Source organism: Motacilla alba, chromosome 11 (genome assembly GCF_015832195.1).
Source record: "Motacilla alba alba isolate MOTALB_02 chromosome 11, Motacilla_alba_V1.0_pri, whole genome shotgun sequence".
Taxonomy (NCBI): Eukaryota; Metazoa; Chordata; class Aves; order Passeriformes; family Motacillidae; genus Motacilla; species Motacilla alba.
The window spans coordinates 18,666,132-18,682,920 of NC_052026.1; the positions used below are offsets into that span (position 1 = coordinate 18,666,132).

Sequence of the window (16,789 nt, forward strand, 5' to 3'; positions counted from 1 at the left end):
TCTTCCCACCACCGCCTCTTCCTTCTTTTGATGGAGCTGAGGAGGTGCCTTTGGCCAACCCTTGTGTTGCCCCCACAGCTCTGACCTCATGGTTTGGCCCTTGAACCAAGTCCCACCATCCACCCAAACCAAAAGACAATTGAAAAGTGTCACATGAAACCGTGTCCAAAAAAACGGTCACAAAATGGGGCAAGGCCCTTGAGATCCACCAACATCCACTCTGAATGGGTTTTCCTGACAGATTTCCATCACAAATCATCAGCCTTGCCCATAAAACCACCCAAGGGGGTATAAACCCCTTTGGAAAAGGAGGTGGGAGCCTCCGTGCAGCTTTCCTGCCTTCCCAAGGACACATCCTGCTGACAGAGCCTGTGAGGAGGGGGCTGCTCCCAGAATACAACAGGTTTCCATCACAAATCATCATCCCTGGCCATAAAACCACCCAAGGGGGTATAAACCCCTTTGGAAAAGGATGTGGGAGCCTCTGTGCAGCTTTCCTGCCTTCCCAAGGACACATCCTGCTGCCCATGAGGAGGGGGCTGCTCCCAGATCACAACAGGCTGCCAGGAAGAGCCCGGAGAAGCTGGCTCTGGACAGGCTGCTGTGCTGAAACGGGGGCGTTGAGCAATCAGACCAGTTGGAGAGGCTGGTGTCTAGAAATAAAAAGTGACTGTTTGTTTTCTAACGCCTGGAGAGGCGCCTGGGGGGGCCGGTGCCAGGCGGGGGCAGGTTGGAGGAAGCAGCTGGAGCTGGTGGGTCTGGGATTCCCGAGCAGTTCAACTGTGAGCTGGGAGCTGCCACTGACTTGTGGTTGCAGAGCACTGGATGGAGATGCCTGTAGAGCTTTTTCCTCTTTCTCCAGGTTGAGTTGGGGTAAATCTCAGGATTCAGCTGGGACGAACCTCGCCTTCCTCCTCGCCAGCCCACCAAACTTGTTGTTCACGGGAGTTTGGCACTAGGTGACTCCTCACACTGGGTTCCACGCCTGTGGGAGGGGTGGGTAGGCACTTGTTGTCCTCATGGATGCTGAATTCTTCCCCTGAAGCCACTTTCTGTGGCGTTTTTGGCATTTGGTGAGGAGCCCGTCCTGCATGCCCCTCACTAAACTCCAGAAACACATGATGAACAAGATTAATGCAACCCAGGATATAACCCAGCTCATTTTCTCCCAAAGAAAATGCTGCCCAGAGGCCCAGCTGCCTTCCAGCCACAAATCTCAGGAGAAAGGTTGGATTTGGACCCAAATTACATCCCTGAGTCAGTGAGCAAAACATCAAGGGGCTGCAGTGTTGATCACATCCTTTGCAGTACCCAGAAATCAAAATGCTCCTCTGCCATGGAGTAGACATCTTTAGGCTGGAAAAATCTTAGAAAATTCCCCCAAATTTCCTGCCCTGGTCCACCCTTCCCTGCCAGATGTCAGGAGGATTTGGTAAGCACATGGCTCCTTCCCAAATATTCTTGAGGGAGCCCTGGATGTCCTGAAAATTAAGGTTTCCTTCCTGGAAACCAAGCTCCACTCTCCTTCCCATGTGGAACCTTTTGCTCCTGAAGGCAGGAGTTCAGCCTGGGCAGCTCCCAAAAGTTCCCTTCCCATTCCCACAGGCCCTATTGGGACACAAGGAGATACCTTGACATCAGGCAGGAGTTTGATGGTGCTGCTGCTCTGGCTCCAAGTGTGAGAAAGCACCAAAAAAAGCAGCAAGAATTTTGGGGAGGGCGGTCCGAGCACCTCATTTGTGCTCCACTGTCCTGCTACAGCAGGAGGATGACTCCACGGAGGGGATGCAGGGGATAAATCACCCGCAGGGTTTGGGGACAGGGTCCCCAGCCAAAAACTTGGGGCGCTTTTGGGACTTGGCAGCAGAAAAGCCGCTGGCAGAGAGGAGCCGACGCTGGCACTGAGGTTTCGCTTCGGGGAGGTGACAGAGAGGAACCCAAATGAACAGAAACCAACGAAAGTATTTGAGTCACCAGTCGCCCAAAACCACCAAGACAGGGCGCAGCTGCAGCAGCAGCTCCCTGGAGCTGCCCAGGGCCCAGCAAGGTGCAGGGATGGGTGCCCAGGATGCAGGCACTGCCCCTGGATTGGGGCTCTTCCAGACCCCACCAGCTTCCCAGCTGGGGATGGCAGCGTCCTTCCTGCCTGGCTTGCAGGAAAAGTGAGAGACGTGCAGGAATTCCTTCTGGAATCTCACAGAAGCCACGGTGACTCCAGGCCAGAGCACCCCTGCGTGAAATCACTGCACTTACCTGGAAATCTGTGCTGGAGCATCAGCCTCATGATGGATTGCAGGATAGGGAAACCCAGCTTAGGCCTGAACCAAGCCCAACACTTCTGTGAGCCCTGCCTGAGCTCAAACCCTGCCCACAATCACATGCCCACCTCGTTACCCTCCTTGCATCCCACTGGCTCCCTCCCAGTCCCCCCTCACTCACCACGTATTTCCTCTGGGAATCTCTGTGGGACAGAAGCCACGGTGCTGGTTGAGGTCCCAAACCGAGCCGTGGGCTCTGCGACACACTGACAACACCAAAAATAACCCGTGCAGCACAAGGCACCTCAGCTCCCCACGGCTCTGCCGCGGTCTGGGGTGGAAATTGAAAGAGCCTGGGCAGGAGCAGGTGGCTCCAGGCGGGCACAAGGTGGTGGTTTCTGAGGAAGGACTCGGCCCTGCACATCTGGGGAAACCACGAGTGGGGTTTCTGGTGTCCCAGGCTCCAGTCTGTCATGAGTTGTTCCAGCACAGCCCACAGAGGGTACCTCGCTCCCACCTCCACCCTGCCAGGCCCCACAGGTGATGCCTCAGGTCTGAGCTTTTCTATTTTTCACATTCTGTGCTGCTTTAGTGTGCAGTTCTGGGCTTCACATCAGGGGATGGGGAGCTCTGCACAGAGCAGGGAGACAAAACAATTCCTGCTCCAGCTGGGCACCAAGGACAAATGATCCAAAGCTCAGCCCAGGAGCACAAACAGCGTGGGCTGCAGAGAGAAAAACAAGCAGGATGGGAGTGCCTGGGCTAAAGCTGGAACGGGACAATGAACTGCAAGGTGCAAATGGAGCAGAACTGAGCCAAGGGAGAGACCCCGGGAGCACTCGTGCATTTTGGGACCATTTGGGTTCATCTTGGGTTCAGATTGGGGCCATTTTGGTTCATCTTGGGTGCAGCCCTGGCTGGGCTCATGTGCTGCCCACAGTGCATCCATGGAGGAGATCCTTTTAATAAATCCCTGCTTTATTCTTTGCTTCTGTCCAGCCTCTGTTCCAGGTCAGCCTCCTCAAGGCATCACAGGAGGTGAGGCTTCCTCACCCTCTGGGGGAGCAGCGAGGGCTGGAGCAGGATTAAAGCCTGTGGGGTGCTCAGGAAGAGCAGAGAGAGGCTGAGCAGTGCTCACAGTGCCCCCACAGGTGCCATCCCCACCCCAGTGGCACAGCATCCCCTAGGAGCTGGGGTCTCCTTTGCCTTTAGGATCCTGGTGCATCCTAAAAAATCTCGGTGTGCAGCCAGTTCTTCCCACAAGCCCCAAATCCAGGTGCTGCAATGGCTGCAGAGGACGTGCACAGGGGTACAGGCAGGACCACCAGCATCCCACCCACAGGGCTGGGGCAAGGATGGGGGAATTCCCTCAATCCTCATGTTTGATCAAAGCTCAAGCTGGTTCTCCCATCTCAGGGCACCCCCCCAGACCAGAACCCTGAGAAATGTGGATGGAGAAGGGTCCTGGTTTCTGCTGGGGTAGAGTTCATTTTCCTCACAGTATTGTCATTCAATGACATTTTCCCTCAGGAATTGCCATTCCATTGTATTGTGCATCACCTGCTTCCCTTCACTTTTACTCCTCTCTCCCTTTCATTACAATTACTACGCTTGATATTTTTATAGTTAGAATCCCCGAATGGTTTGTTCTGGAAGGGACCTTAAAATTCAATTTATTCCACCCCCTGCCATGGGCAGGGACTCCTTCCACTGTCCCAGATTGCTCCAAGCACCATCAAACTTTGCCTTGAGTACTTCCAGGGATCCAGGGGCAGCCACACTTCTCTGGGCACCCTGTGGCCTCGCCTCCCCTCATAGGGAAGAATTCCTTCCCAAAGTAGAAAATTTCTTCCAAATATTAAACTGTTCTCAGTCCTCAAGGCTTTTCTTCCCAATTCCCCTCCTCCCGAAGGGGTAGCAGGGAATGAGGGAGGCACCTGCCTGTCAGCTGGGATTCCACCACCACAGGACAGCGGGAAAACACTCCCATGTCCCATGGGAAAAGGAAAAGAGGAAGTTTTTTTTTGGACACGACCATAAAGAACCGCCTCCACCCCGTGACCTTAAAGCATCACACCCAGCTCTGCTGTGGCAGGACACATCTTCCTCCTCCTCCCTGGAATGAAGGCTCTCCAGGTGATCCCATTTCCCTCCCTCCGTTGCATCACAGCATTCTCACCCATTTCTTTCTGCCTGGAGGGGAATCCAGGAAGAGGAAGGAGGCGACAGAGGCTGAACACAGACCCCACCACAGGTAAAACCAAATTAGGGGCAAGTCAGAGGTCCCAGACTCCCCCCAGCAGCTCTGAGACCCCCACCCACTGCACCCAAAAACCACGTTGCAAGAGAAATACAAAATATAGCACTTTAATTGCAGGGAGATATAAAAATTTACCCAACAAATTAACAAACCTCAGGCGTACAATAAATAGGCAGCTTCGGTGGCACGCACACATGTGCAGTCCTGCTTTGGGAGGCACCAGCAGCTCCCCAGAGCTGGGGGCACACACAGAGGCTGTGAAAATGAGGATTTACACATGGATGAGCTGCCTGGACACGCTTGGGAGAGCCCCACACGTGTGTTTGGGAGGGTGAAGCCAAGCTATTCACACTACGCTGCAAACTTGAAAAATTAAAATTCTATATATTTATATAAAACTCTGGCTCTGGTCAGGAAAAATTAAGATTCCCAAGTTTTCATATTCAGTATTTACACATAGAATCTCTGCATGGGTTTCCAAATTTCAATCCAAAGGGAAACACATAAATCTCACAGCAAAAATAAAGAGGAATTTCAGGAGTTCTCGTGGGGAGACACACCCAGGAGTGCTCAGAAGTCACCAGCAGGACTCTGGGAAGGGGGAAAGCTGATTCCTGGATAGAATTTCCTAAATTTGAGCATTCTGAGGCTTTTCCAAGAGTCACCTCCTATCGAATTGCTGCTCTCAGCAAGGTCTGAGTTGCAGATTGTTGGGGCAGGTGGTTACAGCTGCTGGTTTTTGGTTCTGCCTGACTGGCCATTAACAAAGGCAACACAAAGCAAAGCCAGCCCCGACCTTCCTGCACAGCTTGGATGCTCCCTCGTCCCCCAGCCATGAGCTACAGACAGGCCTGGGGCTAGAAAAGTCACTTTTATCAGAGATTCTTTACAGGACAAACACTGAACATCCAAGCTATTTGCTCACGGCAATTTTCACCACTGGATTTATGGAAACTCTGCACTGGAAACAGCAAAGAACAAGACCAAACTTTCAAATAAAGAAAAAAAATAAAGAAAAAAAATAAAGAAAAAAATAAAGAAAAAAATAAAGAAAAAAAAATAAAGAAAAAAAATAAAGAAAAAAAATAAAGAAAAAAAATAAAGAAAAAAAATAAAGAAAAAAAAATAAAGAAAAAAAATAAAGAAAAAAAATAAAGAAAAAAAATAAAGAAAAAAAAAATAAAGAAAAAAAATAAAGAAAAAAATAAAGAAAAAAAATAAAGAAAAAAATGGAAAAAAATAAGAAAAAAAATAAGAAAAAAATAAGAACACTTGATAGTGTCACTTTTTTAGGACACTTAGGCACTCGTGGGACTGAGCGGGTGTGGACAGGCCAGAGCAGCAGGCTGTGGGGGCAGCAGGCTCAGACTGCGATCTGCTGGTTCTCTCGGAAGAGCGGCCGCGTGGTGCAGATGTCCTGGAAGATCCGGTAGCCCTGGTCGTGCTGGGGCTCCTCAGCCACGGGCAGCATGGGGCTGGAGCTGCAGCTCTTCCCAGCCTCGTCCACCACCTGCCTCAGGTACAGCTGCTCCACCTGGCACAAAGGAAAAAGGGTGGGATTGAGCGAGGAGCGTCCTCTTGGGGCATCTCCGGCTGCTCCATCCTGTGGAGGTGGGGTGGGGGACACACAGCAGAGCACAGGGGGACGGGTCCTGCCAGGACAGCAGGCCTGGCTCCACAAGCAGCTCCAGGAATAGAGGAGCAGCCCCAGGAGCTCCTGCCAGCAGGGATACTGAGGTGCAAGGACAGGCTGGGGGTGTGCCAGCACGCCCAGAGTGATCCACTGGGGCAGACATCCAAGACGTGACGAGGTCAGGAGCTGTGCAGGAGGCACAGGACCAGTCTCTGATCTTCTAAAAGCACCACAGGACCTCACGGGCCTGGTGGGTCTTGCTCAAGAGGGGATGCCACACCCTCCTGTGCCCTCCCTGTCACATCCCTGCTGCCACAGCCTGGCTGGGCCAAGAGGCTCCAGAAACCCCCTGTCCTGAGCCTTTTCAACCCTACAACTGCTGCAGCTTCTCCAAGGAGAAGTTTCTACCAGAGGCATGAGGACTGGCCCCACATCCCATCCCCTTCCTCACCCTCCTAGGATGTCCCAGCCCCACTGCTGCCAATCACAGCTGCTGACCCCATCACTGACTGATCTGAAATCCACCCCTCCAGGGATTTACCTCCCCATTTCCCACAGGAAAAGGCAGAAGTGCCAGTGCCAATGCAGGAAGAGGAAAGATTTCCCTGCAGTTCACAGAACCCGTGCCATTAGGGAGATTTATTTGCAAACCCAGGAATTTGATAATCAGCAGCCCAAGCACCTCCCAGGAGGCTGTGGAAAAGCACCACGCTTCCACCCCAATCCAGGCATCCAAATGCCCCGTGGCTGCAGGGGGTGAGGCTCTGCTGGCAGAATTCCCACCCTGTCTGGGTCCCTTTTCCTCCCAGACCCCCCATACCTGGACAAGGATGAGTTTACACCTCAGGGGCACCGCATCTGGGAACTCCTCCCCGAAGCACAGCATGACCCTGCTGTCTGGGAAGCGGCCCTGGTTGTTGTAGTACTGCTGCAGCTCTGCAAGGACACAGGAGAACTTGCAATTTGCCCTCCAGAGGCACATCCCTGGGACCAAACACCTCGCAAGGAAGCTGTGGGCTCAAAGCCTCCAGCTGGGAATTTGCCACATGACCCCAAACACCCCATTATTCCTTCCTGGCTCTGGCAGTGTCACCTGCTCATCCTTGGGAACCCAGCAGTGAGGATTCAAAGTGTGCAAGGAAAAAGGGCTCCACCCTTTCAACCCCACCACAGGGCCCAAGGGGGTCTCACGCCAGGTTTAAGCTCCGGAAACCCTTTGTGCATTGTCCCAAGGCTTTGGGGATCCCAAAATTACCTCAGCTTTTCCAGGGAGTTTCTGGCCATATCCCTGTTCTCCCATCCCCTCTTACACCCTCCTGAAGGTTCCCCCACCCCAAACTGCTGCCACCCACTGGGTCGTCCACCACATCTGCTGGCTGATCATCCCCCACCACCCAACGCACGGATTTATTTCCAGCAGAAATCCCAACACAAAAAAAAAATTTAAAAAAAAAATCAGGAGGCTCCCACAAACCTCGGAAGAACAAGTTGGTGTCAAAGATCTTCACCACGTCCTCCCGGTCCAGTTTGTTGGGCCTGTCCTTGTAAGCCATGGTGTTGCCACTCCAGAAGACCCTGCCCTGGCACAGCCTCTTGATGAAGATGCCCTGCTTGTTGCTGTGCAGGAGGACCCCCCTCTCCAGGTGCCCAAAGAGCTTCCTGGTGATCTGCTTCTGGCGGTCGTTCTGGATGGCGTCGGCCGAGGGGAACCGCACGTGCTCCAGGGCGTCGGGGGCGTAGAGCTTCTCCCCGTGGCCCGAGGGCTGGCCCAGGGAGATCCTGCAGCCCTCAGAGCACGAGGTGCTGACGTGGCCCACCAGCCTCCCGCTGTAGTAGAAGCTGATCACCATCTGGGAATAACCTGGGAGGTGAGGGACGCGTGTGGGTGTGCGTCTCATCAGGAAGGGACAAAGCTGCTCCTCGCTGCCGTGCCCAAATCCCAAACCTCCTGGGAGTGACTCTCTCTCGGTGGAGGGACATCTCCAGGGCTGACCAGCAAGCGAGAGCTCCCAGCACTACAGGATCATGGTGTGGTTGGGGTTGGAAGGGATCTCTGGAGTTCACCCAGTCCAAGCGCCCTGCCCAGGCAGGGTCACCCGGGGCAGGTGACACAGGAACAAATCCAGGTGGGGTTTGTTCCATGAATTCCTCTCTGAATGTCTCCAGAGAGGGAAATTCCACAACTCCACTCTGCCACCCTCCATGGGAAGTTGTTCCTCATGTTGAGGCGGTTTAGTTTATGGCCACCAAACACCTTGAACCCCTTCCTCCTCTTCCTCCTGCCTTTGCTCCACACTCCCCCCATGCCACGGGCAGATCCCCCCCATTCCAAAGGCTGCCTGATGCCAGCATCCCAAGCAGCTGCTCTCTGCCCCCATGCCACCAGGCAGGATTTATCCCGGCATGGAAATGGGGACAATCAGGAGGGTGCAGCACCTCCCAAACCCAAAGCAAAGCCTCCCTGAAGGTGGGGGACAGAGCCAGAGCCACCTCCTGCCAGCACAAACAGAGAGGGGCACCTGTGGCCAGGTGAGGTGCCTTACCTGAGTGATACTGCTCGTAGCTGGAGTACCCATTCATCAGGGGCAACGCTGTGGGCACAGAAAGCCAAGCTGAGCCTGCGTTCCCAAATCCCAATCCCCCAGCTCCCCCCACCACCCCCTCCTCATTTTCTGCCCCAGGTTTCCCAGCTCCCACAGGGGAAATGCCAGCAAAAAGCTCCCCGCTGGATTTCTTAATGAGTACTTCAAACTTTCTTAATAAGGAAGACAAAATAAACTGCTCCCCATTCCGTATCCCCGCACAGGAAGATTTTTCCCGCCCCAAAAATCTCCCAAACACCACGCAAGCTGTTGGCTACTTACCAGGGCTGGGCTGCTGCACCCACCAGTCGGGTATTGGGGGGTTCCTGCAGGTCTCCTGGGGGGGTGAGGGGCTCCTCTTGATGATGCCCAGGTACTCATCCACACAGGAGGGCTGTGGGACAGCAGGCACGGGGATCAGAGTGGGTTTGATGCCCCCAACAAGGCACTTGGAACGCTCAGGGAGGGCCCAAACGGCAACAGCAGCCAATTTTTGGGGGGTTGGAAAGACCAAGTCTGGCATTGGGCAGGTTGTACATCTGAATAAGACCCTCAGGAGCTACAGAGGGTGAGCAGCCCAGTGTGACAAGGCCAAGGAGGGGCACAGAGCTGGGACAGACTCATCCCCCACAGTGAAGGTCTCTCCCAGCGGGATGCACAGGGAAAGCAGGAGCCAAGACCAGAAGCGTGTCCTGAAGGAGCTGCAAACCCAAACCCTGCAGCTCTGCAGAGGGAATCTGGGCAAGGCAGTGCTTTCCCAAACCAGACGGCTTGACCCCAGCCCCGCACACCTGCGGCCAGGTGAGGCCTCACCTCTTTGATGAGGTCATCGATGGCAGAGGAGCTGCAGTCCATCTCGGTGACATCATTCAGGCTGCTCCCGTTGGCCACCCCGGCTTTGCCTGCAAGGAGAGGCGGGGCTGCAGTGAGAACACCCACACTTGCCAAGCACAGCTGATCTGGAAGGGTTTTGGAAACCTCTCGCTCAGTGAAAGTGATGAGACCAAGAACCACAGCAGAGCCATGTAACAGCACCTTGGAGAGGCTCACAGCCCCTCCAGAGCTGCCTTTTTGGAGCCAAAAATCACTTTACAACTCATTTCCCCCCTGCACAGGGACCAGCAGCAAGAAAAATCAAAAGCCTGGCCGGTGGCAGAGACAGAGCTGGAGCAGAGGAGAGGGTTTGGGGTTTTTTTAAGCACCCCAGAGACTGGGGCTGGGGCTGCTGCTTCTCTTTTTTCCACCAGCCACCCCAGGGCAGTGGTGCTGCTGGTGGGAACCTGCAGTGCCATTTGCATAGTGGCAGCACAGCCCCTGTGTGAACGGGCTGGAGGGGACAGAGATGCTAAAGGCAGATTTCCTGACTGCAAAATCATGGGGGTTTTTTAGCAAGTTTTTGACTTTAAAAAAAAAAAAAAAAAAAGGACAAAGCACACAGGCTCCCCTAACCACAAATAGAGTTATAGTTAGTGTGAGCTGAGCCACACCGGACATCAGAGCAGCTCTCTGCAAAATTACTGCTCCTCCAGCAAGAAAAGGGATTTATTGCAGCTCCCCACCATCCTCACAGGGCAGGGGTTGGGAAGAAAAAAGGATTGAGGCTCATGTCCCTCCCTCAGGCAGGGAAGATGGGATTTGCCCCTACGACATCCTCAGGGGATGGGATCTCCCACCAGGCTGCAGGTGTCCCACATTTCCTAGGGGTTTAAGGGGTTAAAAAACCCAAGCCTGGCCTGTCTCCTCCCCTCCCTGTGACCCCAGGGGGACATCTGCAGAGCAGGACAAGCACAGGGGCAGAGCACAGGGCAGGGCTGGCCAGGGAGCCGTGCTCAGGCGCAGGGCTGTGCTCACGGGATGGACCCACGGCAGGGCTCAGTCCCTTCCTGGGGAACTCACACTTCTGCTCCTCCTCTGGCACGATCCTGTAGACCTTGTAGGGCTCGGAGATGTCCAGCTGGGACCTGTCTGTCACCTCCTCAAAGTCAGGGCTCTTGTTCAGGGCGCAGCGGAGCCGCGTCTTCCAGGTGGCCGGCTCGGCTTTGTCACCCTCCTTGAACTTGCCTTTGAAAACAGCCCAGGCCTAAAGCAAAGAGTGAGAAAATACCCTAAGAAAATCAGAAAATCCTCCCCGTGAGCCCTCTCAGGGAGGAAGAGCTGGGGTTGCAGAGAGCATTTTGCATCTTGCAGCCTCTCGAGCATCTCTGGGGGATTTGCTGTTTCACTCCTAGACTGCGGCCACCTGCACAGCCGCCACACCTGGGGGGGGTTCTGGGGTGCAGAGCAGCACTGCCTGCCTCAGAAATGCAGAAAAGGCTTGTAAAAGCCAGCTTTTCAAAAAGCAGAGGGCAAAATCATCACTTGCGGGTTCACTTCTGCACCTACAGGTCAGGAGCACAAGGAATCGCTGCTCAATTAAAAATCAAAGTAAAGCTCATTTCCCAGCCCCTGACAAATAAATTACTAAATAAAATTTGTTCTCTAAGATGAGAACATAATTTGTGCTTTTGGTAGGAGAACATGTTTTACCACTGAAGGAAGATTGAAAAACACTACATATTTTTTTTTAATTATACAGATTGATTTCTTTTATAGATATTTCTGTCTTTTCAGAGGGCTGAGTTCAAGGCTATCCTCATAACTCAGAGCTCCCAAACCAGTTTTTACTGAAATTAAACTCCTTCACCAGTTCAGATACTTGGGAGTGGGGTCAGAGGGAAGGGAATTCCTGAGGAAGACCTGAACTTTTTGCTTCGGGATGGAATTTTTCCATGTTTTCCAAAACTGGAAACCCCCCTTTGGTGAAATCCTTCCTTCCCACCTACAAAGTAATTTTAGGTTTTTTTAACATAAACCCAGCATTTTATCAGGAAAAACTGATGAGAAGTTCAGAGCAGGACAAAAACTGCTTCTCATGTCACACCTGGATTCAAACGTGCTGAAAACAAACTCAAGACTGGTCCTAAATTTTGATGAAAATGAATAAATCATCCCCCAAAAAAATAAAAAGCCAGGAGACCAAATGCAGCATCTCCTACAGGGGTCAAAGACGCAAAACCCAGAGACAGCGTGGCCATGTCCCACCAAGGCACGAAACCAGCAGCACAGAGCCTGGGAACCAGCAGGAAAAGGCATCAACAACCTCTCCCTACCTTGAAAATAGAAGCATCCACCTCCTGGTTGTAGTCCTGCTTGCCGGCGTGCTTCCAGGGGATGCGGAACATGGACTTGTCCTCGTTCTCCCAGATGAGCCCCGCGTAGAGCTCGCTGTCGATCTGCTCGATCAGCCACTGCCGCAGCCGCCGCCCGCCGTTCCTGTCACACATCCTGCAGGGACACCCCCGGGCCCTCTCAGCTCTGCCAGCCCCATCCCAGCGCAGGCACGGAGCTGCTTTGCCCCTCTGCCCCGTGCCCAGCTGGGAGCGGCAGCAGCCGCAGCTTTTGGAAGCCCCACACGCCAGAGTCTGCCCGCTTTAAAGCCCCTTCCAACCCAAACCCTGCTGGGATCCCACAGGTCTGCGATTCTAAGATTACAACACCCCCAGCCCACACCCCCACCCCACCCTCTACTTCTTTTAAAATTAAAAAAACAAATAAAAATCAAGGCAATTTCCTCCTGAGTTACTACAAATTCTTCCTCCAGCTCCACCAAAGTTCCGCTCCCACAAGCGGCTGACTCAGTGCTCTGCTTATTCCTATTTTGCTGCAGGATAAATCACAGAGGATGGGGATTAAAGCCCTCCCCCCAGCTGTGCAGTCACCTGAGCAAGTGACACTGGGCAGGCCATGCTGGGGTGGCAGAGCTGTGCCTGGCTCATCTTGGCACAAGGGTTTGTCCCGGAGGGGGCAGCAGCTCCTCTCACCCAGCACTATTTGGGGAGCGGATGCCAGCTCCAAACTGCATCCCAAATCCTCACAGGGATAAGGAACAGACAACTGCTGGAAGCAAAGTGCCAGGCTCAACCATCCCTGTCACCTCCACGCCATGACAGGAGCTGCTGGCCTGGCAGAAGTGATCAGCAGCCCCCAAATCAACTTCCCAGGCATTTTGGGCTCTACATTTTACTGGACTGCCTCTCCCTCGTTTATTTGTTATTTACTGCCCCATTGGAAGATTTTTGGGGCGAAAACTAGGATGCTCCCAGCGCAGCCTGAGAGCCAGTGGTCCCTGCTTCGCCACAGGCTGCCACCAGCTCAGTGCCACCGAATTCCATCCCTTCTGGATGGCCCGGGCTCCTCAGAGCACTGCCCCCGGTTTTTAGGGATGGTGAGCACCAACACCACCAGCCAAAACATCACGGAGGGCACAGCTCTGGATGCCAGCTGGACGCCCCAAAGGACATGGCACAGCTCATCCCTGGAGGAATGGGGGCACACGCAGCTTCTCCAGCACCCACCCTGAGTGATGCCAGAAGGGAAGGACCCGAAAAATCCCGCAGAAACGGGACACTTCTTTTTCTAGAAAGCTTCTTCCCATCACTGCCGGAGGCCGGGGCTCCATCTCCCTCCCCGAGAGGGAGTCACACGCTCGGGGCAGCATCGAGGAGCCGCCTCCCCCGGGCCGGCAGCGGCAGCCCCGCGGCTCCGACCCGCCCATGCCGGGCTCGCTCCCTGAGCCGGGGACCACGAGACGGGGACATCCCGCATCCGTGCGACCCCGCAAAGCCCCTGCGCTGCTCGGCAGCCCGCAGGCCTGCGGGTAACCGGGGCAGGGCTCGGGACCGGCCCCAGCCTTTCCGCCGCCCGCTGCCGGTGCCTTGCCGGGGTCCTCTCACAGAGGACCTGTCCGGCGACAGGTCCCTGCCCTTCTACACGGGATGCCGGTGCCGGTCCCTGTCCCCTGGCTGGTCCCTGCCCTCCCACGGGGGATGCCGGTGCCGGTCCCTGTCCCCCGGCTGGTCCCTGCCCTCCCACGAGGGATGCCGGTGCCGGTCCCTGTCCCCCGGCTGGTCCCTGCCCTCCCACGAGGGATGCCGGTGGCGATCCCTGTACCCTGGTCGGTCCCTGCCCACCCATGGGGATGTCGGTACCGGTCCCTGCCCTCCCCCGGGATGCCGGTACCTGTGGCCGGTGCCGTTCCCGTTTCCACGCTCCCGGAGCCGCGCCCGCGCTTTCGCCCAGCTCATTATATATGCCAGCGAGATTTTGCGGCCACGCCCACCGCCACGCCCCCTCCACGCACCACCAATCACCGACTCCTCGCCGCTCCCGCCCTGCCCGATGGGGAGGCGGGGCCGTGCGGGGCTGACCAATGAGGAGCGTCCCGGTGGGGCGCGCGCCGCAGTTTCTCTTAAAGCGCGGCTTTCCCCGAAATCAGCTGACCCCGAGGGGCGGGGCCTGGGCGGGAGGAGGCGGGGCCTGTGTTGGAAGGGGCGGGGCGTAGGCGGGAGGGGGCGTGGTTAACCCGCCCCTGTCCCGGGTCTATCCCGGGCCGGTTCGATCCCGTCGTTCCCAGTCCCAAATGAATCCATTCCCAGGTCCAGCCCAGCTTCCCCAGTCCCTGAGCAGTGTTCCCTGAGCCAGACTGGTCCCTCACCAGCCCCAGATCTGTTCATTCCCAGCCTCAGACCAACATTCCAGTCCCAGATCAATCCATCCCCAGCCTCAGACCAACATCCCAGTCCCAGATCTGTCCATCCCCAGTCTCAGACCAATATCCCCAATCCAAGGCCAATCCATCCCCAGCCCATGATCAGCATATCCCCAAATAAACCTCCCCAGTCCCAGATCAATCTAGTCCCAGATCAGTTTCCCCAATCCCGGATCACTTTCCCCATTCCCAGATCAATTTCCCCATTCCTAGATCAGTTTTCGCAATCCCAGATCAGTTGCCCCATTCCCAGATCAGTTTCCCCTTTCCCAGATCAGTTTCCCCATTCCCAGATCAGTTTCCCCATTCCCAGATCAGTTTCCCCAATCCCAGATCAGTTTCCCCAATCCCAGACCAATTTCCCCAGTCCCAGACTGGTCGCTCTCCAGTCCCAGTTCATTCTATCCTAAACCCCAAATCAGCCTTCCCAGTCCCAGCCCAGTGTCCCCAGTCCCAGCCCAGTCAATTCCCACTCCTAGGCCACTATCCCCAATCCCAGACTGGTCCATCCTCAGTCCCAAACCAGTGTCCCCTGTCCCAAACCAGTGTCCCAGTCTCAGACCAGTTTCCTCAGTCCCAAACCAGTGTCCCCAGTCCCAGCCCAGTGCATTCCCAGTCCCAGACCAGTGTCCCCAGTCCCAGCCCAGTCCATCCCCACTCCCAGGCCACTTTCCCCAGTCCCGGACTGGTCCATCCTCAGTCCCAAACCAGTGTCCCCTGTCCCAAACCAGTGTCCCAGTCTCAGACCAGTTTCCTCAGTCCCAAACCAGTGTCCCCAGTCCCAGCCCAGTGCATTCCCAGTCCCAGACCAGTGTCCCCAGTCCCAGCCCAGTCCATCCCCACTCCCAGGCCACTTTCCCCAGTCCCAGTTTAGCCCAGGCAGCTCCCAGTTCCATTCCGGATCAGCCCCAGGGATCATTCCCTCCCTGCCTGCCCCAGCAAATCCCACTGTTCCCAGTCTGGATTTGGTGTCCTGACTGTTCCCCAGCCCAGCCAAACCCAGCCAGACCCACCAGAGCGTAAAGGACCATCTGACTTCAGAGGGGGATTTTTTTGGGATTACCAGATTACACACACATTTCTTGGAAGAAAACCATAATTACTCCCACGCGGGTGATACGGAGAAATGGGAAATGTATGGAGCTGCACAGATGGTTTAATAAAAGTAACGCTCCGAGGTGCACAACCTTTCCTGTCATTTCTGTTCAAGGATGGCTGGAATGGCCCTTGTTTTTAAACACCCCACTGATCCTCTCTGGATCCCCCCCAGGAGATTTGGGGTGAGCCAAAAACCGTCTTCTGCAACCAGATACAGTCAGGGGCATTCATTTTCTTTTTTGACCAAAAATTACAATTTTAAGCTTTGCAGGGGTTTTGCATTCTCCTGCTAGAGACCCCCCTGTAAAAATCTCTTTGTTTTGTTAAAATTCCGGGAAACTTGTGATATTTTTAAGGGTCTGCACACAACCAAACTCTCCATCCCCTCTGGAGACCAAAAACCTGGAAATTCATTGAAATTCAGGTGGCTTCATCATTCCCGCCTTCACTTTGGCTCTGCAGCTTCATCGGCAAGGTAAAGGTAAAGGTGGAAAAGTAAACCCAAATTCCCTGGGGTGAGGAGGATCCCTGTGGGGCAGATAAAAAAATTAACCCAAATAAAATAGGGTTTCAGGCCCCTGAAACAGGCTGGGAGGTGCCCCCCAGCTGGGAAGGGAAGATGAGCGTGCCAGCAGGGCCAGGAATGTGTTGGGAATCATTTCCCCTGTCAGCAGCGCCCTGGGCAGCTCAGCCCTGCTCCAGCAGAGAGGATTTCCCTGGTTTGGGGAAGGCTGATGTGGGACAGCAGAGCCCAGCAGCCGAGCCTGAGGCGCTCTTGGCAATGTCTAAAAAGTGGAAATCAGCCCAGTTTTACCTGTTTGGGGTTTGCCTCCCAGCTCCCAGAATTCCTGAAGCCACCTCAGGTCCCACTGATGGAGGCCAGAGTGGAAAATATATATATATATATATATATATATAATTTATATATAATTTATATTTATATTTATATTTATATTTATATTTATAATATATTTTATATAATTTATTTATATTTTTATTATATTATTTATTATATTATGTATTATATTTAAATATTATATATTTATATTTATATATTTATTTATATATTTATATAATATATTATATATATTATATATATTATATAGATATATATATCCATCTATGATACAAAAATATAGAAAATAGATATAGATATTCACCTGGGATAGCCCCCAAATCCAGGGAAATTTGGGTTAGGAGGAGGTTCTGGGGCATGGTGGTGGCTGTGATGTCAGGCATGTAGGGTGCTGCTGCATTCCCTGTGATTCCCCAAATCTGGGGGGTTTTCCCAGGTTTTGCTGTGGTGCTGTGGTTCCCTGGGAATGTCTGAAGCCCGGGCTGTGGAGCTTATCTGGCCTCCCGCACACCTAA

The 16,789-nt window shown here is 54.0% G+C and overlaps 1 protein-coding gene across 1 annotated transcript; it reads right to left on the minus strand.

Annotated features, from left to right (window-relative positions):
* Window positions 1-5,758: 5,758 nt before the first annotated feature.
* IRF8 (interferon regulatory factor 8) lies at window positions 5,759-13,828 on the minus strand. Its single transcript, XM_038148534.1, has 9 exons — window positions 13,792-13,828; window positions 11,883-12,057; window positions 10,630-10,813; window positions 9,547-9,635; window positions 9,016-9,127; window positions 8,695-8,742; window positions 7,626-8,012; window positions 6,972-7,087; window positions 5,759-6,052 (listed from the first exon to the last, which is right to left on the minus strand). Exons 2-9 carry the CDS (start codon window positions 12,054-12,056, stop codon window positions 5,882-5,884), a joined length of 1,281 nt encoding a protein of 426 aa, XP_038004462.1. The 5' UTR covers window position 12,057; window positions 13,792-13,828; the 3' UTR covers window positions 5,759-5,881.
* Between the last annotated feature and the right edge of the window lie 2,961 nt (window positions 13,829-16,789).

Bases quoted from the DNA above. Each gene is read 5' to 3' on its own strand.
- IRF8 (XM_038148534.1), bottom strand. From the start codon at position 12,056: ATGTGTGACAGGAACGGCGGGCGGCGGCTGCGGCAGTGGCTGATCGAG. The intron at 8,743-9,015 runs GTAAGTAGCCAA...CTGTGCCCACAG, and splicing joins GGTGCAGCAGCCCAGCCCTG to CGTTGCCCCTGATGAATGGG. The intron at 7,088-7,625 runs GTTTGTGGGAGC...GTGTCCTTGCAG, and splicing joins CACCAACTTGTTCTTCCGAG to AGCTGCAGCAGTACTACAAC.